Source organism: Aspergillus viridinutans (genome assembly GCF_018404265.1).
Source record: "Aspergillus viridinutans IFM 47045 DNA, scaffold_7, whole genome shotgun sequence".
NCBI classification, from domain to species: domain Eukaryota; kingdom Fungi; phylum Ascomycota; class Eurotiomycetes; order Eurotiales; family Aspergillaceae; genus Aspergillus; species Aspergillus viridinutans.
In genome coordinates this window covers 663,007-685,414 of record NW_025091223.1, presented here as the reverse complement: position 1 = coordinate 685,414, position 22,408 = coordinate 663,007, and the positions used below count along the sequence as shown (strand labels likewise).

The following is a 22,408-nucleotide window of genomic DNA, read 5'->3' as shown; positions in this document are numbered from 1 at the left end:
GCTCATCAGTCATGAGTTAGTCGTCATCAAGATCATCAATATCTGCAAGAATCATAGGCTGGGAACATCGTCCATGTTGGCCAGTAAACCCCTGAATAAATGGGAAACATCGAATAATAATTGCAGAAGTATTTCCGGGGATCCTTAGAGTAGCAGCTTCACTGTCAGGGCAGTGCATCAACCTGACAAATCTGGGTCAGGAGCAATTCTCATGATGCCGGCTTGAATGTACTGCAACCCAACTGAAGTCTATGAAAGGCAGGGCATGACATGGATGATTAGAATAGTCCAACATTGGGCAATACAACGTAAAACGGCAATGTAGACCTCTCTTCCTCATCCTACAATAGCTCCATGATACTGACCCTGAGTATGCGATTGCAAGATATCAGAATTTCGGAGATTTTACACCGCCTACCGGAGATAGACGGCAGAATCCGAAATGTCCCCGCTGGGTTAGATGCGAAATTTTTTGGTCTGTATAAGTTGGACGACTATAGATAGCGATTTTTGCTTTTGTCTTTTGCATATATAAGGCCACAGCTGAACTGCCGTTATGCCAAGAGACCCCTTGATCGGCCTGGTTGGAAAGGTTGGTCCCTGCTGCCGTCTCAGAAGATCATGCCGCTGATTGACTTGAGGGGCATTTAGCCTTCCAGCGGGAAATCCACAACGCTGAACAGTCTGACAGATGCCAGTTCGAAAGTTGGTGAGTTGTTGATAACCTGAATATCACTTGTAGACTATTGACCGGTTCTTTCTTTTTGCAGGAAACTTCCCGTGAGTAGCCTGAAACACCGTCCTCTGCCTTTTCTGCCTCCGTCGCCCGAAAGTTTCTATACGATAACCGCATACAATGCACTTCCGAGACGGTTCTGATTTTCTACGTACAGATTCACAACAATTGACCCTCAGCGCGCCATTGGGTATCTTCAAATAGAGTGTGCCTGCAAACGCTTCAACGTTTCAGACAAATGTAAGCCGAATTACGGTAGCTGCGTTGACGGCCGCCGTTCCGTCCCTATCGAGCTTTTAGATGTCGCGGGTCTCGTCCCTGGAGCACACCAAGGTCGCGGCTTAGGGAATAAGTTCTTGGACGACCTACGTCATGCGGATGCTTTGATTCATGTGGTGGATGTCAGTGGAACAACTGACGCAGAAGGTCAGCGATCGTATCCTGCGTTTACCTCTTATCTCTATATCAGCTAAATGGAATTGCGTCCTTAGGAAAGGCGACGCGCGGATATGATCCATCGGTAGACATCGAGTGGCTACGTTCTGAGATTGTGCGATGGGTCTTGGGTAATCTAATGCAAAAATGGTACGATACGATCAAGGGTGACTCTGGCCCTTTTTGCGTTTCTCCCGCGATGCTTACGGTCATATGCAGGGGCTCTATCAAGAGAAGACATGTTGCGACAAGTCAGTCAATGCCGCGTTCCCGCAGACTTATCGAAATGTATTGACCGTGGACGCAGAATCGACGGCCGTGGAGACATTACAAGGCCAATTTTCCGGATACGGAAGCACCTCGGCGACAGTCGCGCGCTGTCTGGATAGGATCGCTCTGAAGGAACCTCTAGAGGAGTGGTCGGACGAGACGATCGAGCGGGTAGTCCAGGCTTTCATTGATGAAAAGTTCCCTACCGTTTTCGCACTGAACAAGATTGACCATCCGGACGCGGACAAGGTTGGTTCCTTCTTCTACTCCTAGAGTCATACTGGAATTCGTGCTGATAGAAGGAACCTAGAATATCAGCAAGATCGCCAAGATGCAAGACCCAAAGTCAATAGTGCTATGCTCCGCGATATCAGAGGTGTTTCTTCGAAGATTGGCGAAACAGGGTTACATCAAGTATACAGAAGGCAGTGAATTCTTGGATACACGAGAAGATCTCATAGAGATGGGCGATCCCGATGGAGGCGGTCTAAAAGAGATGGATGAGAAGTTGAAGAAGTAAGTATGCCCAGCTGGGACAAGAAGACCTGGTTAACCTCGTCTAGCCGTGTTGAGAACCTGAAAGACATGGTTCTCTATCGCTTCGGCTCCACTGGAGTGGTGCAATGCCTCTCGCGAGCAGCGGAACTCTTAGGACTTGTGCCAGTTTTCCCAGTTAAGAACGTGCACACATTTTCGTCTGGAGCCGGAAACGCCGTGTTCAGAGATTGTGTTTTGGTTAAAAAGTGGGTTTCCTTGCGATCGGACACCCAAGGGAGTATATGACTAACGTCCAACAGAGGAAGCACGGTAGCCGACGTTGCCCACAAGGTTATGGGTGACGTTCCCATATCTTACATTGAGGGTGTTGGCGGCACCCGAGTGTCTGAGGATGAAATAGTTGCAGTAGGGAAGCATGATGTGAGTTGCTCCTTGTAGTTGAGCCTTTTCTTTGCTTGCTAAGAATATTTTTGCAGGTCCTCTCGTTCAAACCTGGCCGATAGACCAGAAATACCATTCCATCTATGTACAGTTGATATAAGGCAATTTCTGTAACGAGACAACCACATGCCATGAATAATACAACGGCAAATCGAAGGTCACGAACTCACGCAAAACTAATTGCCTCAAGTGGTCAATCGGGGCGATCAAGTACCCTTCTATAAACCATGAACATGTTAGCCAGGTGAAAGATTACCGACGGCAACAGTCTCCGTTGGAAAGGAACAGGTAGCACTCACCTCAGCTCTTTCATCATTCATGCCGATTATCGGTTCAGGCGCCTTAGGGTGTTCCTTTTTAGCTTGACGCTCCTGCTTGAGACCTTCCCTCTCCGTCACTGCTCCCTGCTTGGATTCATCTGCGACGCCCGCGCTTTCTTTTTTCTCCTTCAACCCGGAAGCGGAAGATTCTGTCTGAGGATCTGTTATATCCCGTTTGTGCTTCGATCTCTTCACCGCATGGTCGTCGGTTGAAGAACCCTTCCATTCTTGGCCTAGAGAGCTGTTGAGGCGCGCTCTCACATTGCCAGGTGTGGGAAGCCTGGCAGGTTGCCAGACAGATTGAAGCGGAAGAAGAGATACGCGCGGAGGGCGCGGAATGAGCATGCTTTGGAGCTTTGAAGTTGTAGACGGGAGGCGAGGGTTGCTAGGCATGTTGGACTGCGGTTGTGAGTGTTAGTTGTTCAGTGGTAAATTAGCGCTTCTTAAGTCGTAGACATTCGGTACAAGTACAATGCATCGTTTAAGTAAGGTTCTCCCAGGACGTCTACTTCCTTCGAGCCGCGGAAGGCCGCAGCCAAAGCAAGGCCTATATCGAGTGACGAGATGTCCTATGACGTCTAAATGCTGCAATGGCATGGACCAATCAAGAATGTAGGGCTTAGGGTTAAGCTTCCCCGGCTTATCGATAAGGACATGGCGGGGGAGCTCAGCTCGCGGAGCATGACGATTTGGATTCCTTGTACCTCTCTAATTGCGTCGGCTCTGTGTGATAGTCCAAAATTGTTCCAGCGACGGAACGATATGCGACGCGACTATCTACCTATTGAGGCTCTGACTCCCTGGGCGAAGCTCAATGGCATTTCCCTCGAGGGAATCGCTTTCCGGAAGCTCCACGGCGCAGACGGGACAGACAAGGGCTCCGCCATCATAGCGACACTGGAGAAAAATGACGGGGAAGATGAAGCAGACACTCTTCTCACGGTTCCATCCGACCTAGCACTCACCTCCGAGTTCGTTCACAACCATGCAAAAATAGATCGCCATCTTCGGGAGGTCCTAGATGCCGTTGGCGACTTTGGCAGGGTATGTTATAGGTCACCATCACTGTAGATCGGGTTTTCATCGCTTGTCGCATATGACCTCGAGCTAATATACACAGACAGCTAGAGGCGTGATTTTGATCTTTTTAATCCTCCAAATCACGCATGCAAGCCCAGACTTCGCCAACCAACGCCAAAAGATCGGTGTCTCGAACCCTTGGACAGAGTACATTAGGTTTATGCCGGCGTCTATATCTCTACCGACGTTTTACTCAGCAGAAGAACGTGAGCTGTTAGGCGGGACATCGCTACAAACTGCGGTCGATGCGAAACTTGGTTCTCTTGAAAAAGAATTCGAGCACCTACGCCAAGCTACGGAGAACATACCCTGGTGTCAGGAGCATTGGTGGGATGAGGATACAGGGAGATTCACATTCGACGACTGGAAGTATGTCGACGCTGTGTATCGGTCACGAGTGGTCGATCTTCCCAGGAGTGGGCATGCGATTGTGCCATGTGTCGATATGGCAAACCATGCCTGTGAGGACTCGGTGAAAGCCAGGTACGATGAGGATGGAGCCGGAAACGCTGTACTCCAGCTTCGGACCGGCAAGAAGCTACGTATCGGCGAGGAAGTTACTATATCGTAAGTCTTGAAGATGACCGTGAGAAGGAGATGTATGTTGATCCCGTGGCATGATAGGTATGGTGATGAGAAACCAGCCTCGGAGATGGTATTCTCCTACGGTTTCATTGAAAACGAAAGAACGGACGCGAAGCAGATCTTCCTCGATCTGGAAATCCCCGATGATGATCCTTTGAAGATGGCCAAGCAAGCATTCTGCAAGGAGGTCCCCGGGGTACGGATCACCAGAGCTACTACAGCATGTCCAGGGCCGGCCAAAACCACATGGGATAGCCCCTTTGTATGGTGGGCTTGTGTAAACGAGGAAGACGGTCTCGATTTCGACGTGGTGCAAACCACCGATGGGGGAAAAGAACTAAGAGCTACCTGGAAAGGAGAGGACATGGGAACGCCCAGCCGCCTCAAGGATTTACTAGCAGCGGACCCTTTATGGGCTATTTTCCAGCTTCGTGCGGTTGTGCTTATACTCGACCGGCTTGAAACTCAGCTGGTGATTCTGCGGGAAACCGAAAAGCTAGTTGCCGAAATGAGCAATGACGAGGACATGCGAACGCTCTTTCGACCTGATGTTTTGAATACGATATCTAGCTTGCGGAGGCTAGAGGCTGAATTGTTGGAGTCGAGTATCGAGGACCTCATGAGTAGCGTAAGTGTTGATCCTATGCCGCTGACGTTTGTGAGAGCACTAACCACTATTTCTTCGTGCAGAGGCAGAAACTGATAACATCTGAGACGGTCACTGCGTACCTCAACCAGCAGTCTGATGACGTAGAAGAGGATTTTTCATAATGATAATCACAACATTGACACAGCTGGACTACGTGAAAGTACATGAGCATAGCCGTTCAGGTGTACACCTATTGATCGCTATATGGTTCATTAGCTCTACCAAAGTCCAACCACCCTAAAAGTATCTAGTAATAGTAAAAATTTCGAGGATATCTCGACTTCTCTTCCAATCCCTGAAGTCGGACCACCTCCAATAGGAGACTCGTAATACACAGTCAATTACGGAAGAACCACGAAGCAGACATACCCTTGGTGGGGTACGAGTCACGACTCTGGGGTAGAAGGACGGGGAAAGACCGGGGCACTGGGGGAGGAAACTTGGGGATCTGCACCACAATTTCGGGCTCCTGGGGAATGTCTGGTTCAGTTAGGTTCTGGTCCGAAGTCGATAGTCGGAATAGGTAGGAGACTTGCGGGCTGGGGACACGAGTCACGGAACTCTGTTTGTTCGTTTCGTCCAAATAAGGTATGAGTTGGTCTCTGGAGACACATGGATGACGTCGTTTTATATCCACTAGGGACCTGGACTCTTGCCATGCCCACGCTAAGAGAGGCTGGAAAGGATGCCGAGCCTATGAACTATGATTATGGCTTGATGTAATCGTGTAGTGCGCTTCCAGAAATTTGACTAGAAGGACTGGGGGCATCGAATTAGACATGAGCCATCGCCAGCCACGATGCGGTAGTCTATTCGACAATGGCAGATTTAGAAAGGTATAGGCCACATGCCTTATGTCATGACATTCCTGTTGTCGCTCGGCTGGTATCTCTGACTGAGCTGCCGTGGTGCTCGCAGTGTGTACTTGCACCAGGTACAGAGTACTAGACTGGGTAATGTGCACACCTGCTGAGTTTAGCAATTTCAGAACACTGGAGATCTTCAAACGTGGGCCACCTACTTCTGGTAGTCATCTTCACAGAGTTCATGTTTTGATCGAATTAGTTTTGCCCATTTCATGGTTGGTGGAGCCGGATCCTGGCAGATCCCAAATATTGATAGAACTCTCGCCTCCACCGTCGCGTTTTTCTCGGTCAACACTCGGCACGCAAAAATTAGACTCCTCCTAAGGGAAGACAAGATTACTTCACGTTTACGGTCATACAAGATTCAAGAATTGAAAAGATCTTGGCCACTGCATGATCGCATGACTGAACTTGAGCGCTGGCATGATGCCTTCTGATCTTATTGGATTTCAGGACAGCAATGAGCAATCATATCGGCATTTCGATGGTATCCACGGGGATCCCCCGCGATTTTCTCCAGCTGCGAACGGACGGGGCTCAAAAAGTGGCAAGCTAACTTTAACAGTGAAATGGTTCCGAATCTTCACTCCGAGTAGAGCACGGTAGTGAGTCAAATGCCGGCCAACACTCGGGGCGATCCCTTTAATGTTCTTGTATCCGTACCTGCTGCTCGTATTATTAGAGGAAGGCTTGGAAGTTGGAAGAGAGGATGTGCGTAAATTAATGATATTCTGGGGAAGAATCCTCGCGGATACTTCGGACTATAAGGGTTCTAGGGAATAATTCGGCGGGATCAGCCGTGATAATTTCCCCCATGGCCGTAAAGACACACATGTGAGTGGTGAAAGGCTACTCGCTCATGATACCCCTCGAGTCAAGCCTTCCACCTTTTCAGTTCGACACTCGCCAGTCAAGCAAAGCATCTTAAGATCAGAATTGCTGAGAGCTCTTCCCATGGAATGGGCTGAATCGTTGTAGTAGTCTTATGTATTCTATGTGATATGTCAACGGGCGGATGACGATCTACTTAATGGAGCTAGAAAAAGAGTCATTGGACGGATCATAGACGATCATCCGTATTTGTACTTGAGCGTCGGTCCATTCTTGCCTAAAAAGGGAGACTACTGCTGGAACTATGGGTTTTAGCGGCTTTGCAATAGTCATAGACTCACGGATTCAAGGCATACCTTGAAACCATGAGGCTTCGCATCATAAGCATAATGTCTGATGGAGAAATGTTAAAGAGGGCGTCTGCCATACTTCTAGAGTCCTTCCCCCAAGATTCGCCTCCACAAAACTTGTCGTTCTCTGTTTCCATGATTAAAAAATGATCGCAGCATGACGGTGAACCAGATCTGTATCCGAACAGAGGCATGAACTGCCGATAACCAAGATACTCTTCAAAGTCAGCAATTAATCTCCAGGATAGAACCTCATCGAGTAGCCGTAAGCGTAATACGGTATCGACTAACCGCGGTTGCATCTTCGGTGTCCGCTGAGCAAGTGAAATGCAGTAAAACATCCATTGCTATTGGCTATCCGGCTTAAGAGTAGCCCCCACATGGCTGCCTCTTGTCCCCTGACATGCTCCAGGAAATGCGTGATGCCACTGTCACGCACTGCTTATTACTCGGTCCATTTCGGTAGTCAAAAGTTGTTACTCTTCCCACTTTATCCCCAAACAGGCTCGATCCCCCGTTTGTCTTGCGTCTCCTCTCCACGCCTCTTGTCGTCGTCTTACTACCGCCACTACTCCTCTGTCTCTTTGACAATATATCGTTACTTCTCAGACATCTATGCAGAGATTCTAATCTACACTCTTCTTAACATCTCGTATGCGAGACAACTATCACGACTTCAATATCTGGATCGTCGCCTAACCTTAGGGAGTACTATATACGGATATCATCCGGGCCCTGCACTTGTTTGGCGTTAACCACCATTTCGAGCGCAAGCATCAATTATTGGCGGCAGATGCGTTAAGAGCATCCAGCCAAAATGCCTGGAATTCTCCCTATGAAAGTGATCAAGGTCGGCAACGGCTCGCAAAGTCGTATAGCCCAGGCCTGCGATCGGTGCAGAAGCAAGAAGATTCGCTGCGACGGAATTCGACCATGTTGTACCCAGTGCGCAAATGTCGGTTTCGAGTGCAAGACAAGCGACAAACTCAGCCGTCGAGCGTTTCCTCGAGGATACACGGAATCACTGGAAGAACGAGTGCGGGCCTTGGAGGCGGAAGTGAGGGATTTGAAGAATCTGTTGGACGAGAAGGACGAGAAGATCGATGTGCTGTCACGTATACACTCTTTTTCGCCAGCTTCGCAACAAAGAGTTCAGACTACGTCTCAATCACCGTCCTCTGCTGAATCTACTCGCCCCAAGGTGTCCGAGGCTGCCGAAGAAGCGATTCGGATTCCTGAATTGCCATCTTCGACTGGGCCACTTGATAGTCCGTGTGCCGGTCTTTCGACTGCTCGAGGATTTTTAGGTACGATAATTACATTCGGTGTGGTACCGGAACACCCTGCTAATTTTGTCTAGATGTTTTCGCAAAAGAACTCAAAGAGCAGGGACGGCCTCTTTCTGGCATTTCAACTCAGGCTCTGACAGCCTCGCCTCCGGCCATCTCTCATGCTCGCGTTGACCAAGCCATAAAGACCGCCCCACGACTTGTCTCTGACCAACTCATCAATATCTTCTTCCAAGAATGGGCGCCTCTGTACCCCGTCGTCCATCGACCGACCATACTCAAAGCTTATGAAAAGTATCTATCGAACACAGAGTCTCTGCAGGGCACTACACATGACATGGTGCAACTGAACCTGATTTTCGGGATTGCTGCTCTTGCTTCTACTGTAAGAACCTGTTTTTGGGCTTGCAGTTGGAGACAGACTTGGGGAACTAACAGGAGGTTTAGTCACGAACGAACCAGGATCCCACCTTCTTCGAAGATAACTGGTCATCAACCCTCGAGACTCTGTCAAGCAGCATTTCTATCTCGACATTGCAGTGCTACGTCCTTGCTCAGATGTATTGTATGACAAAGGGGGACTACGCAGGTCTCCTACGCTATCGTGGCGTGGCTGCTGGCCTTTGCCATCAACTAAGGCTCCACCAGAGCCAGAAGCGATTTTCTTCCAACCCGCTCGTTGCCGAGACTCGTAAGAAGGTGTTCTGGTGTCAATATGTCCTTGATCGGTTAGTTCACAGTCTCTCTTCGATAGTTGGAAAACTTGAGGGAATCTTTGCTCACATGGCCGCAGTCTTACCGCTGCTTTGACTGGCTTGCCAGTCCTCCTACGTGAAGAGGATATCCGTACTGAATACCCCGAGGACGTTGATGATGAGAATGTCACGGAGACCGACTTCTTGCCGACTCTGCCGGGCGAGTCGACCCGTATTTCGAGCGCCCTTGCACTATTCGGGGCATCTCGAGTTCTGAACAACGCGCTGGAGTATATTTTCCCTTCGGACGGTGGTTATGAGGTATTGGTGTCGAAGATGCGCTCGGTTTCCCAGCAATTGGACGCATGGGTAAAGGCCCTGCCTGCTCACCTACGCCTCGAATTCTCACAGGACAAACCAAGTACAAACATCACGAGCAGCCGATCGCCTCTTCTGGTAAGTCTTCTAGGCTGTCGCTCACACCGATTGTTCAAGTAAGCTAACATCCGTTTCACCCAGTCTCTGGTTTACTACTATATCCGTTCTCTCATTCATCGCCCCGCTGTCTGCTTTGGCGAAGAACATATTCGCTCTCCATCAATTCTGGCTACTTTTGACTCTTGCAAGCATATTATTCAGATTCTCCAGCTGCTTGACGAAAGGCGTCTTTGTCTCTCGATCAGTATCAACCGGAAAGAGCTGGTGTTCACTTCTGGTTTAGGTCTTTTGTGGCAAAACACGGGGCTCAAACGCGAAAGCAAGCTCCTCAAGGAGTGCCAGAAGTTGCTTACCGCGGTTATTGATCAGCTCGAGCCCGAGTCGGCTCGAGCGGCAGCAGAGTTCAGCTCGGTAGCCAGTCTGTTAGTTTCCTTCGACGGTGACAAGCGCGTAACCCCCGTCAAGATCCAGTCCATGTCCGCACCCGCACAGAAGCCGGTCAAGTCACCCAAGAAGCAGCTGCAGTCTTTGAAATCACAGTCAGCTAGCGATGAGGCGCCAAATCAGCCGACCGAATCGCTGTCACGCAGAGCGACCATTTCGGGTACCAGAATTGGTGCCCCTCATCGTCATCTTCGATCTCCCAGTCGGGCTAGCTTGCCATCTGAAAATTATCCCGCTCCACAACAGTCCATGAACAGGGCTTACTACACGTCGCCATCTATGGCACATGAGCACACACAGACCGTGTCGAGCTCGGCTCCCTCGAATGCCGCCGCGGGTGCGATGAGTATGGCTGACTGGGAATTTGTTCTGAGTGACATGGATCACGGTTATTCGAACATATTTACTGGCATCTACGGGGGCAAAGAATGTGGTGAGGACAGTGGTCCATTTGCTTCTTTGACTGCGGGCTACGCTCCTCCAGCGGATCAGAGTCCCATGGCGCCGTCTGCGTCGACCAAGGATGTTCCGGGTCTGTCACCTGAAGCGTGGTCGGCGAGCAGCAACAGCGACATGCTACCAGGCCACGAGGTCAACCCGGCGCCGCAGAGCGTCCTCAGTTTCTCCGACGAAAGCATGAGTGCCGAAGATAGGTTGGCATACCATGATTTGCAGCTGCCTCTGGACGATTTGGACCCATTCCGGGGCATCATGATCCCGGCAGTGGACGACGAAATTGATGAATATGGAATGACTCACGGTTGGGACCGACGGCTGGCCGTCTGAGACTTGTTATGTTTTTAACGTGAAGGATTTTATATAAATTGGGCGCGATCAGGGAGGCGAATTCTTTTTATATGTCTTTCTTTTCACCGTGATACCTATTGTCTCTGGAGTCTTGTGGTTTGTTGAGTCTCTTGAGTAGACACCTTTTTCGTCATCTTAAGTCATTTTTTGAAATGGTCTTGGTATCAAGGTCATACTTATTTCATTGTTATTTATATTAGATGTTCCTCAAAGCAATGATTCTGTATATGAATCCTGCGCCGTTTCAATCACCGTCTCATAGGCCATGCATACTTGGGGACGCTCGCAAGTATGGGCAGCTCCAGAGGCACCGGATTGGTCGAATCGGGCAAGCCCGTCTAGGTACTACTTGCAGACGAGACACCTACCCAGGTACCTTAGGCGCCTGGAGGTTCTGGGGACTGTGGTAGGTTGGCCTTGTAGATCAATTGTGTCTGTTTGTTGTTTATCTTCTGGGGCTGGATTGCCATCTCATGGTGCAGGTGGTAGATAGATACATGTGATGGCTAATTCTTGACAACTGGCTGAGGTATGACAATCACATTTGCAACTGCAAAGCGGTTGATATCTCGTTCGATAATTGTCTGATAATAATAATGGCAGGCAAAACGCTTACAAAAAATCAAAATTTTTTTTTTTTTTTTTCTAATCAGCAGACCAGCAGTATCTTCTACCTATTTACCCGTGGCATCTCTGGTCTTGAATTCATGGAAAAATTATGGAGTACGGAGTACTGTAGAAGAATAGATCGGAGCAGCGTCCTCCGGACCGCAGCATAGTTCTGGAGCTCTCGACGGTGCCGGTTACTAATATCTACGGAATATTGTCAAGACATAGCGAGACTCGCTCCCGGAGGACTGTGTTGCGTTGCTATGTCGGTATTGCCTTTTCGTTGTGGAAGTTTGAGGATATCGCATTGCATTGGAGGGGAAAGTATTGGCAAATAGATTATTCCGGCGAAGAGATTCATACTTGCAGTGGACGAATTGCCCGATGATCGGCGTCGGTTAATGTCATCACCTTAGGGGGGCTTGCTGCTTGACTCTCTGTGAGTCTAAGTAGGCGACGGCAATTGATGACCTGAAGGGCTCTTCATTTGGTACCTAAGGTTCTAGATTGATAAGGATTATCTAAAATATAGTAAACTATTGCTATTATGCTAAATGCTTACTCTGCATGGCAAAAACTGGCAAAACTCCGCGGGAGAGGATGCCTGAGGTATGGACAGTGATAGCTGGAGTGGGGGTTTGCTACACAGCTCAACAGCCAGCACAGCACGACAAAAAAGAGATGAAGCTGTGTTCTCTCTATTTCGTATCAATTGGCAGAAAGCAACTCCAATGCACCAATTGAGCTATGATGCATCAGAGGCGACTCTTTATAGCAAATCATGGATGTCGGAAAACCCAAAGGCTACGGAATTCTGACCATCCCAACAACGTCAATCGAGCATTCGGTGAGTTGCTGCCCCACCGCCGACATCATTTCCCTTTCCATCCTACCACCCCCCCACCTTGTCTTGTCTCGTCCCCCTCCAACCGTAGTAAGCATTCGCCATAGCTCTCTACTCTACTCTACTCCTCTCTTGCAACCTTTTCTTGCTCCTTCTCTCTCTCGCTCACTTTCTCCTGAAACCCTCATCGAAAAGATTTCCAGAAGAAAGTTTGTTTAATAAGTACCATCTCCTCTCCGTCCTCCCCATCTCCCCTCTTCATTTACATCATCTAACATTCCGGAAAAAAAAAGTTAGCAATTATGGGTTACACCGAATTGGATCAATTGGCTATCAACACGATCCGTGTTCTTGCGGTATGCTCTATCTGGTTCCCCTTCCATAACGCCATATCTCTATAATACCCGAGTCGATGGTGGTGGTGATGGTTGAGATGCTGCTGTCTCCAACTTGTAACGACAGCTGGCCGCGGAACACCCCGCTCAGTGTCGAGGACAAGCTCGGATGACGGCTGTTTTTCCTTCATCAAAAAGCTATATCTCAGCTCCACCTTCATGGCATGGAAAGCAAATTGGTTGAAGCAACTTGCTAATCACTCATTCAGGTCGATGCCACCTTCAAGGCCAACTCCGGTCACCCCGGTGCCCCCATGGGTATGGCCCCTGTGGCCCACGTCCTCTTCAACAAGTTCATGAACTTCAACCCCAAGAACCCCAATTGGCTGAACCGGGATCGTTTCGTTCTCTCGTAAGCTTCCTCAGTCTAGAATGGAAGAATTTAATTGCTAATGCTCTTCATCAGAAACGGCCACGGTTGCATGCTCCAATACGCTCTCCTCCACCTCTTCGGTTACAATGTCACCATGGACGACCTGAAGAACTTCAGAGTATGATTCTTCCGTGAGTATCGAATAAGTAACGAGCGTTTGCTAATCCTGCGTAGCAAGTTGATAGCATCACTCCCGGTCACCCCGAGGCTCACGACACCCCTGGTATTGAGGTCACCACTGGTCCTCTGGGTCAGGGTTTCGCCAACGCTGTTGGTCTGGCCATTGCTCAGGCTCACACCGCCGCCGTCTTCAACAAGCCTGGCTATGATCTCGTCAACAACTACACATACTGCTTCTTCGGTGATGGCTGTGCTATGGAGGGTATTGCCAGCGAGGCTGCCTCCATGGCCGGTCACTTGAAGCTCGGCAACTTGATTGCCATTTATGATGACAACCACATTTCCATCGGTGAGTTCTTGCGGAAAGTAACATATATAACTCAATTACTAATTGTGATATTTTTTTTTTTTTTATCTAGACGGTGACACCAAGTGTGCTTTCACCGAAGATGTTACGAAGCGTTTCGAGGCTTACGGCTGGCACACCGTGTGGGTCAAGGATGGTGACCACGACCTCGAGGGCATCGAGGCCGCCATCAACGAGGCTAAGAAGGTCACCGACAAGCCCACCGTCATCCGTCTCACGACTACCATTGGTTTCGGTTCCAAGCTCCAGGGTACCGGTGGTGTTCACGGTAACCCTCTCAAGGCCGATGACTGCGAGAGTGTCAAGCAGAAGTTCGGCTTCGACCCCAAGCAGAGCTTCGTCGTTCCTCAGCAGGTCTATGACCTCTACCACAAGCACGCCGCCGAGGGCGCTGCCAAGGAGCAGGCCTGGAATCAGCTCCTCGAGAAGTACGCCACCGAGTACAAGGCCGAGCACGCCGACCTTGTCCGCCGTCTCTCCGGCAAGCTTCCCGAGGGCTGGGAGAAGAGCCTTCCCACCTACAAGCCCAGCGACGCTGCCGTCGCCTCTCGTAAGCTGTCTGAGGCTGTCCTCGAGAAGATCCACGATGTTATCCCTGAACTATTGTCCGGTTCCGCTGATTTGACCGGCTCCAACAACACCCGCTGGAAGAACGCCGTCGACTTCCAGCCCCCGGTCTACGGCATCGGTGAGTGGTCCGGTCGCTACATCCGCTACGGTGTGCGTGAGCACGCCATGGCTGCTGTTATGAACGGTCTTGCTGCCTACGGCACCATCATCCCCGCTGGTGGTACTTTCCTCAACTTCGTCTCCTATGCCGCTGGTGCTCTTCGTCTGTCCGCCCTCTCCCGCGTGCGCGTCATCCACATCGCTACCCACGACTCCATCGGTCTGGGTGAGGACGGTCCTACCCACCAGCCCATCGAAACTCTGGCTCACTTCCGTGCCCTCCCTAACTGCATGGTTTGGCGTCCCGCCGACGGCAACGAGACCAGCGCTGCCTACTACTCCGCCCTCACCGCCAAGCACACTCCTAGCGTCCTCGCCCTCACTCGTCAGAACCTGCCTCAGCTCGAGAACTCGACCATTGAGGCTGCTCTGAAGGGTGCCTACCCCGTCGTCGAGGCCCCCAACGCCACCATCACTCTCATCTCCACCGGTTCCGAGGTTAGCATCTGTATCGAGGCGGCCACCTACCTCAAGGAGAAGCACAACATCGTCGCTCGTGTTGTCTCCGTCCCTTGCTTCGAGGTCTTCGATGCTCAGCCCAAGGACTACAGACTCAAGGTCCTTCCCGACGGCATCCCCGTCTTGTCAGTTGAGGCTCTGTCCACCATGGGTTGGGAGCGCTACTCTCACGAGCAGTTCGGTCTCAACCGCTTCGGTGCCTCCGGCCCCTACAAGGAGGTCTACAAGGTAAGACTCGACTTCAATTATCACTTGATAAAGAAAACGCCAGTACTGACTTGTTTTTCTCTAGAAATTCGAGTTCACTCCTGAGGGCATTAGCAAGCGTGCTCTTGCTACCATCGACTTCTACAAGGGCCAGCCCGTGCGCTCGCCCATCAACCGTGCCTTTGAGCAGATTCTGTAGAAGTCTCGCGTTAGCGTCATGATGGATTTCCTTTCTTAGTGTCATGTTTACGGCTCGACGAATTTCTGTTACTTTTAAATGTCTTATCGGTCCTATCTCCCATGGTTGTTGGTGAAACTCTTCTAGATTTAGAGGATCAAAATAAAATTATGTCATAGTATAGTCGCTCATCGCGCTCATGAGTAGTAGTCGGTATGAACGCCCCTTAAGAGAATACACAGCAAATCCAAAAGCTCGATATCGTAAAGAACATCATTTTCATTGAGTAATTACATTTACATGCTAACCGTAATTTTGATTCACGCATCCAGAGCCTTGCGGGCAAAGTTGGGCAGAACGAAGCTGGCCCGGTGAATGTCCTGGTTGTAGTAGCGGCAGAGACGCTCCTCCTCCTCGCGGGACCAGGAGCGGACGGGCTCGCGGACGTTGCGGTTGGCATCCTTGCAGCAGACCATGAAGCCGATCTGGCCGGAGGGGTAGGTGGGGATTGTGGTGTAGGCGTATTCGGCGACGGGGAAGACCTCCTTGCAGGCCTTCTTGAGGTCGGTGATGAGAGACAGATGCAGCCATTGGTTCTCGGCTGTGAGCGGTAAAACACGAACCCAAACCGATCCCGGGTGGGGAGTCGGGTGGTTTGGGACGTAGACCAGTCAGCTTCGTTTTCTTGTTTTTCCATAGAAACAGATACAGATACAGGTAAAGATACAGACAACAAAGATATGGGGGTTGAATCGGGGAGGAAAGAAAGGCGAGGAAAGAAGAGGAGATGACAGGAGAGGGTAAAGTGACAAAGGGCAGATGAGAGAAAGGAAAGGCGACGAACAACCTTGTGTGGTGATGACACCTCCGTCACGGAGAGCATCGCGCAGGAGCTCAAAGTAGGGCTTCTGGAAGAGGCTCTCGGCGGGACCCTCGGGGTCAGAGCTGTCGGTGATGATGACGTCGAACTCGTTCTTGCGCTCCTTGAGGAACTGGAAACCGTCGCCGATGTGGACCTTGACGTTGGGGTGCTGGAAGCCGATGCTCATGCCGGGGAGATACTTCTTGGAGACACGGATGACAGCCTTGACAAGTCAGCGATCGACATCATTCAGATCTATTGTAGATAGGATATACCTCATCAATGTCGCACAGGATGGCCTCCTCGACGGACTCGTGCTTGACAACCTCACGGAGGACACCACCATCTCCACCACCGATGACCAGAACCTTCTTGGGGTTGGGGTGGGAGTTCATGGCCAGGTGAGTGATCATCTCCTGGTACCTGCAGTGACACAGAAGAAAGCTTGATTAGAAGCTGCCGGAAAACATTGCGCGGTGGGCGGGAAAACATACGAGAACTCATCCCGCTCGGTGCACTGGATGACATTGTCCAGAACGAGGACGGTGCCGTAGTCGGTGCTCTCGAAGACAAGGACATCCTGGTACTTGGACTTCTCGTGGTGCAGGATCTGGTTGACCTTGAGGTTCATGGCCTGGCCGGGCCACATATCCGACTGCTCGGAGAACCAGCCATCTGAGGTGTCGTCAGCTGAATTGATTCAAGACAACACACAAAACAAGCGATTCAGTAAAGCAATTGATGTCGAATCAAAGTAGATTGAGGTATATTGAGGTTGGAGAGAACCCATTGGTGGATAGGATTGGAATTATTGGCGATGTGCTGGAAGCGGGGTAGTTGGAAAAAGTGATGGAGGGGCTGACGGTGATGCACCGATAAAGATCGATAGACGATACGTGAAGGAAAAGTAACATACCCTTGATAGTGGAGTGAGTGATCTCGGACATGGTGATGGAGTGGAAGGGATGTCGACAAGGAGAATGAAGACGAAGGACAGAGGACGGAGAGGGAGAAGCAAGACACGGGCGCAGAGGAGAAGAAAGAAATGAAGTCTTTGGAGCAAAAGAAAAGCAGAAGAAGCGCATGCGGGAGTGGGGTCGGAATGTTGGCCTGGGTGCCTGACTGCCTGATGGGACTTGAGATGTGGGCAGTTTTTCCCTCACTTCTTTTAGTCTACCCTTTTGTGCTATTTTTCTGCCTTGAGAATTCTGTTCTGATGGGCCAAGAGAGATTTCTTGGGCACGGTGGGGCCCTTCTACTACGTATTAGTACTCCAATAACTGCGGATACTCCATAGTACCTTAGGTATGTATACACAGTTGTATATGACTTTTCCTCTTGACATCTCCTCTGACCAGCTTCTCTTTCTATAGCTAGCTAGTTTCCCTCCCCTTTCTTGGTGACATTGACGGTTATGGCACCGACTATCTTCTGCTGCATATATGACACCCTCATACTGCGATAAGCGGCACCCGTCCTGTCAAAAATAAGACCTCAATGACCGGAGATAACCGTTTCATCGTCCAAATGCCTATGGCAGTTCGTCCGTCATTATTCTTTAGCCCTAAACACACGCACCTTCAATCGCAAGCTGCTCCATGAATTTGATATGTCTCTTGATTGCAGCTCCTGGAAGTGTAGTATCTCCTCAGCATCTAGGTGGATCGGGATTCGTTCCACGAGCAGCAAGAAACGTGTACACAATCTACATTCCCATTTCTCAGATCATGCAGAATTGGAATATAGTCCAAACGATCTTTCGGATGTGATTTCAACCCGTCAAAGTCTGACCGCTCCCTCAATATGTAGGCGTCTACGAGTCCCGTAGACATCCCTATTTGCCGCCAAAACAGAGGCGTCTGTATGTGACCAACAGACTCTGAGGAGAGATGCAGGGGTTCGTCCGGGCTATTCGGGCCCTACCGCTGCAGTTGATGGGATAGTATGCCCCAGCGAGAGGGTTCGTTTGAGCGCATCTTAGGAATCTAGGTTGACATCAGCCAAAACTGATCAGACTTGAAATCAAACCCAGCCACTGGACCAACCATGTGAACTGTACCGCTGCGCAGTCACATGGCTATAATAACTACTCAGCAGCCTAATTGGAGTTCGTAGAACCTTCAAAGATGCAGTTAAGAGGTGCACTCACAGTATAGAAGAAAGCCTGAGAAATCAGGCGACTGCGAAGGACTTGAACTGAGCCAATAAGAGTTCGCCTAAAGTCATACTACTTTAGGTATTGCCTATGGAGGTCAACTAGACTGTCATATCTCAACCTCTTACATACTTTCCTTCTGTATATCGAGCATTGAACAATATAGTAGCATTCTGTCAAACATCTTTTAGTGCTAATTGCGATGTATCCATGGCGGTGATAGCCGAATATGCCGATTTAAAGTCAACAACCAGACGCGGCCATTACCAAAAGCAGTCTAGACAGACAAGAACAATTGATTGCTTTCTAGTTACTGTACATTGCAATCACACAGTACCCTCCTCCTGACGTCACGGCCTGATTCAAATCCTACTTTCCATTTTCAAGGTAAAGAAAAGGCATCCATTTATTCCTCAGCCCCCTCAGCCAGGCGACCGGGCTTGGAGTTAAGGTACTCGTTTCTAGACAAAGGCGACAATCAGCAACTGGTTTGAAGCCCAAAGAGCGCAGTGAGACGCAAGTGGACGCATACCTCTCAATAGCCCAGTTCATGGCGGCGTAGGCGGCCACGAAAGGAGGAACGACGTAGAGAACCTGGCCTCTGAATCTGCGGAAAGTGTTGAAGATGGCAGCGTGGAAAGCACCAGCGAGAGGGCGCTGACGGTTGGAAGACAGAGAGTAGGTGACAATGCGCTGGGGAGTCGTGCAGCCTAAGGAGCAAGAAACGAAGTATTAGCATAGGCTGAGATATCGCATGTCGCATTCTGCGGTAATCAAGTTTGCTTGGAGCAGACTCAGGGCTTCGAAGCGTCTTTGGAATCCGAATGCCGGTCGAGATGCAGTAAAATGTTTCACAAGTTGAGGTCGGGGGCCATAAACCTACCCATGTCACCCCAGTCGCCGAGATAACTACATTAGGCATATTGTCAGCGCATCCAATAAATCAATATTGCGTCAATGGCTATTTAGGACGAAAAGAAGAGTCGACAGCCGCCTTCCTCCTCTGATGAAGGAATACAACCGCCCACGGATCGTAGGGATATGGAAGCCGCCTGAGACCGCAATTCAAGGGAACTTACACTCCGCTCTTAGGATCAAGATGACCACCCATTGTTAAGATTGCCGGAAGGACCGAAAAGTGCAGAGAAAACAAGCGTTGATGAGTAGCACAGGGCGAAAGCAGCAGCAGAAAGACAGACGAGGTCGACTCGGGCCAAAACGGCGAAGTTGGGAGGTTTGGCCCTGCGTCCGGCGCTAGTCCCGATTGGGTCAGCATGCGAAAAGCCCGACATCATCAAATGAGAGACCGCAGTACACGACCACCTTCTATTAGTGTTGACGACTCCGTTCCCATCACATTCCATCTCATCCATCATGGCGGCTAACGGTCTGTACAATCTTTACCGGCTCGCCATTCCCGTGGCGACGGGTGCGATGATCTTCAACGCTTCCATCTACGACGTCCGCGGTGGAACACGGGCGGTCATCTTCGACCGATTGAGCGGTGTCCAGGAGAAGGTCGTCAACGAGGGTACACATTTCCTGATCCCTTGGCTGCAGAAGGCGATTGTCTATGATGTTCGAACCAAGCCTCGCAACATCTCCACTACAACGGGAAGTAAGGACTTGCAGATGGTGAGCTTGACCCTGCGAGTCTTGCATCGCCCTGATGTCCCGAAGCTCCCGGTCATCTACCAGGTGAGTCCACACTGCTCGAAGCCTTGAACCGAGGCATTCTCTCACATGTAGGACAGACCTACGGTACCGACTACGACGAGCGTGTCCTCCCCTCCATCGGAAACGAAGTCCTCAAAGCCATCGTGGCCCAGTTCGACGCCGCAGAGCTCATCACACAACGAGAGGCTGTCTCGAACCGTATCCGCACCGACTTGTTGAAGCGTGCCGCACAGTTCAACATCGCCCTGGAAGATGTCTCCATTACGCACATGACCTTCGGAAAGGAGTTCACACGGGCCGTCGAGCAGAAGCAGATCGCGCAGCAGGACGCCGAGCGTGCCCGGTTCATCGTCGAGAGAGCCGAGCAGGAGCGCCAGGCGAACGTTATCCGTGCGGAAGGTGAAGCCGAGAGTGCCGAGATCATCAGCAAGGCCGTCGCCAAGGCCGGTACTGGTCTTGTTGAGATTCGTCGGATCGATGCCACAAAGGAGATTGCTCAGACGCTGTCGAATAATCCTAACGTCACGTACCTGCCAGGCAACGAAGGCAAGGACGGTGGAAAGAGCACAAGCCTCCTGCTGGGTCTGAGAAATTAAGGGATGAGGGGATGAAGGAGTCCGGGTGCTTGAAGAAAACAAGGCACGAGGCCGGTCACCCAATGTGACATTTTATTGTATTGATCTCATTTATTCCAACAGGATGGGGATTTGGGCTTGCATGATCTCCTGGCGAATTGATGCTGTATGGTTGTTCCTCTGTTTCTCTTTACTCATAGTCTTTACTTGTAGCAATAGTATATCCATTCCTCTCTACAAGTCCCACATATGGTATTATTGTCATAACCCTATCTCATAGCCCCCACATAGAGTGATCTGGCTGTCCTGTCCCTAATCAGCCAACCTGCGATAGACATGTATCTGGAACCGCATATCCTCCAACCCTGCTCCTTCACCAACATAATACCGCAGCCTGGCCGCATCCCTCCGCCACCAGCGTGAATCCTGCTCATAGATCTTCTCCCACTTTCCCGCCGCAACCGACAATAGCGTATGATCTAGTAGAAACTTCATCGGATACCGTCTCTCCTGCAGCGCCGCCGAGGCGCCATCCGCCTCCGCGTCCTTCTTCGCCGACTTCCCCAATTTCAACGTCGAATAGCTACCCGGACTATCAACAACCAGAAAGACAGTCCCCGCTGCCAACAGATCCGTCGCGCGGAGCAAGAACTCCGTCGTCCTGGCCATAGACGTCGAGAAGAGCTCGTTAAGCGTGAACATGAGCGTAACCAGGACCGTGCGGGCCGGCGCCGCCGCGTCGTCTAAATGCAGTATCTTCCTTAATCCCTCCTCAGCGAGCGAGAGGACATCCGCGCGTTCAAATCTAACGACGAAGCTGTCTGCCCTCTCCGACTGTAATGGCGCAGGATGCGACTTTGTGCCCAGAACAGCGGGAGACCGGATCGTCCGCGCCAACCGGTCCACGACACTCGACCAGTCGGCGATATCCACAGCCGTAACAGCCAGCCCTGGCCGCGGCGACGAGGTCGGAGTCGTAACTTTGTCTTGGTTTTGACACTGCCCGCCGCTCTCGTCCTCTAACGAAACCGTACCAACACTATCCGAGAGCGCGGTCTCGTCCATCATATCCCGCCAGGCAGTCGCAAGCGCCATGATTTCTGCACCGGCTCCGCCCCCAATACAGACGATATGGTTCGTCTCCTTCGCCTGGGCCCGGATCTGAGCTCCATTACTCCCGCACAGCAACGTCCGCAACACAGACTTGAAGATCCCCGCATACCCCAGCGCGCGGGACGCACTCCAACGCAGCGCATAAGCGCGCAGGAGGTCCTCATCGGCATCAGCAAAGGCCGAGTCAAAGTCCCGATTATACAAATGGGACTTGATAGTTTGGACCAGAGACTTGATATCTAGTTCTTCTTTTCCAGCGGGGGCGGTCGTCTGAGCCTGGGATTCGCTGTCAGTCTCAGCCCTCGGCGTTTGTGCTCTATATTCATTTTGATGGTCATGGTCATGCGGCCCGTCACTTGGAAGCAAAGCCGTCTTGAATACGTTCAGCAGCAGTTGCTGGAGTGTCAGCGGGATGGTGGCGGAGAGATCGATCTGGTTCCCATCCTGACCAGTCTGGTCATGCCGTGACGGTGCCGTTTCCTGTTTGCTCTGCTGCGGCCTTTTCTTTTCTTTTCGACTGTCACGGCCTGGGGGGTTCTTTGATGCGGATTTCTTTGAAGCACCTGATCTTGGTGGTCCCATGTCCTTGAATATTGTTGCAGATTTCGGCTTTTGATTGGGTTGCTGAGTTTCATTTTGTTGGCTGGCTTTGGTTATGAATTTTTGGCCTGGTATTCGGCCCGCCATCCACCGATTTAAATTTATGTCGGCTTGACAGGTCTACTCTCTACAACGTTAATAATATTCATCCAGTTTCTTGACATTTTGAAACGAGTATCACATTCGAACTAAGATAGTCTGCAGGAAACAGACGTGACGTAATTCGTAATGCAGATCTACGCCCAAGAACTACATGGCCCTCAATCGACCTCAAAAAAAGCTCTCGACATGTAAATGTCTTGTATTTGACAACGACGATTGGAGTGTAGATTCACTGACATGTAGCCTCACAAATGTGCAGTTTGTAACGCCAAAGATAATTGAAAAGCCTGGATGAATGCGAGAGGCATA

The 22,408-nt window shown here is 50.5% G+C and overlaps 9 protein-coding genes across 9 annotated transcripts; 5 read left to right on the top strand and 4 right to left on the bottom strand.

Moving 5' to 3' along the window:
- Positions 1-556: 556 nt before the first annotated feature.
- Positions 557-2,442, top strand: Aspvir_008714 (Ygr210 GTPase family protein; the record flags this gene model as incomplete). The annotated part of the gene is made up of 11 exons (XM_043271882.1): positions 557-592; positions 652-709; positions 771-780; positions 894-1,162; positions 1,228-1,321; positions 1,391-1,422; positions 1,479-1,690; positions 1,752-1,957; positions 2,005-2,184; positions 2,239-2,359; positions 2,416-2,442. 11 exons carry the CDS (start codon positions 557-559, stop codon positions 2,440-2,442), a joined length of 1,245 nt encoding a protein of 414 aa, XP_043127817.1.
- Positions 2,443-2,616: 174 nt separating this feature from the next.
- Positions 2,617-3,093, bottom strand: Aspvir_008713 (uncharacterized protein; the record flags this gene model as incomplete). The annotated part of the gene is made up of 1 exon (XM_043271881.1): positions 2,617-3,093. The coding sequence occupies one exon, from the start codon at positions 3,091-3,093 to the stop codon at positions 2,617-2,619; it is 477 nt and encodes a 158-aa protein (XP_043127816.1).
- A 261-nt stretch (positions 3,094-3,354) lies between these two features.
- Aspvir_008712 (SET domain-containing protein) lies at positions 3,355-5,136 on the top strand (the record flags this gene model as incomplete). The annotated part of the gene is made up of 4 exons (XM_043271880.1): positions 3,355-3,744; positions 3,821-4,347; positions 4,405-4,993; positions 5,056-5,136. 4 exons carry the CDS (start codon positions 3,355-3,357, stop codon positions 5,134-5,136), a joined length of 1,587 nt encoding a protein of 528 aa, XP_043127815.1.
- A 2,742-nt stretch (positions 5,137-7,878) lies between these two features.
- facB (C6 transcription factor FacB/Cat8) lies at positions 7,879-10,713 on the top strand (the record flags this gene model as incomplete). The annotated part of the gene is made up of 5 exons (XM_043271879.1): positions 7,879-8,368; positions 8,422-8,735; positions 8,798-9,078; positions 9,144-9,501; positions 9,565-10,713. The coding sequence occupies 5 exons, from the start codon at positions 7,879-7,881 to the stop codon at positions 10,711-10,713; spliced, it is 2,592 nt and encodes an 863-aa protein (XP_043127814.1).
- Positions 10,714-12,489: 1,776 nt separating this feature from the next.
- On the top strand, positions 12,490-15,036 carry tktA (transketolase tktA; the record flags this gene model as incomplete). The annotated part of the gene is made up of 6 exons (XM_043271878.1): positions 12,490-12,543; positions 12,792-12,934; positions 12,989-13,073; positions 13,130-13,424; positions 13,495-14,858; positions 14,923-15,036. 6 exons carry the CDS (start codon positions 12,490-12,492, stop codon positions 15,034-15,036), a joined length of 2,055 nt encoding a protein of 684 aa, XP_043127813.1.
- Positions 15,037-15,335: 299 nt separating this feature from the next.
- Positions 15,336-16,824, bottom strand: Aspvir_008709 (spermidine synthase; the record flags this gene model as incomplete). The annotated part of the gene is made up of 5 exons (XM_043271877.1): positions 15,336-15,616; positions 15,860-16,100; positions 16,153-16,300; positions 16,372-16,552; positions 16,794-16,824. The coding sequence occupies 5 exons, from the start codon at positions 16,822-16,824 to the stop codon at positions 15,336-15,338; spliced, it is 882 nt and encodes a 293-aa protein (XP_043127812.1).
- A 1,614-nt stretch (positions 16,825-18,438) lies between these two features.
- Aspvir_008708 (ubiquinol--cytochrome-c reductase subunit 8) lies at positions 18,439-19,143 on the bottom strand (the record flags this gene model as incomplete). The annotated part of the gene is made up of 4 exons (XM_043271876.1): positions 18,439-18,493; positions 18,565-18,742; positions 18,916-18,941; positions 19,112-19,143. The coding sequence occupies 4 exons, from the start codon at positions 19,141-19,143 to the stop codon at positions 18,439-18,441; spliced, it is 291 nt and encodes a 96-aa protein (XP_043127811.1).
- Positions 19,144-19,406: 263 nt separating this feature from the next.
- Positions 19,407-20,305, top strand: phb1 (prohibitin subunit PHB1; the record flags this gene model as incomplete). The annotated part of the gene is made up of 2 exons (XM_043271875.1): positions 19,407-19,730; positions 19,787-20,305. The coding sequence occupies 2 exons, from the start codon at positions 19,407-19,409 to the stop codon at positions 20,303-20,305; spliced, it is 843 nt and encodes a 280-aa protein (XP_043127810.1).
- Positions 20,306-20,596: 291 nt separating this feature from the next.
- Aspvir_008706 (25S rRNA (uracil2843-N3)-methyltransferase) lies at positions 20,597-22,084 on the bottom strand (the record flags this gene model as incomplete). Its single annotated transcript, XM_043271874.1, has 1 exon — positions 20,597-22,084. One exon carries the CDS (start codon positions 22,082-22,084, stop codon positions 20,597-20,599), a length of 1,488 nt encoding a protein of 495 aa, XP_043127809.1.
- Between the last annotated feature and the right edge of the window lie 324 nt (positions 22,085-22,408).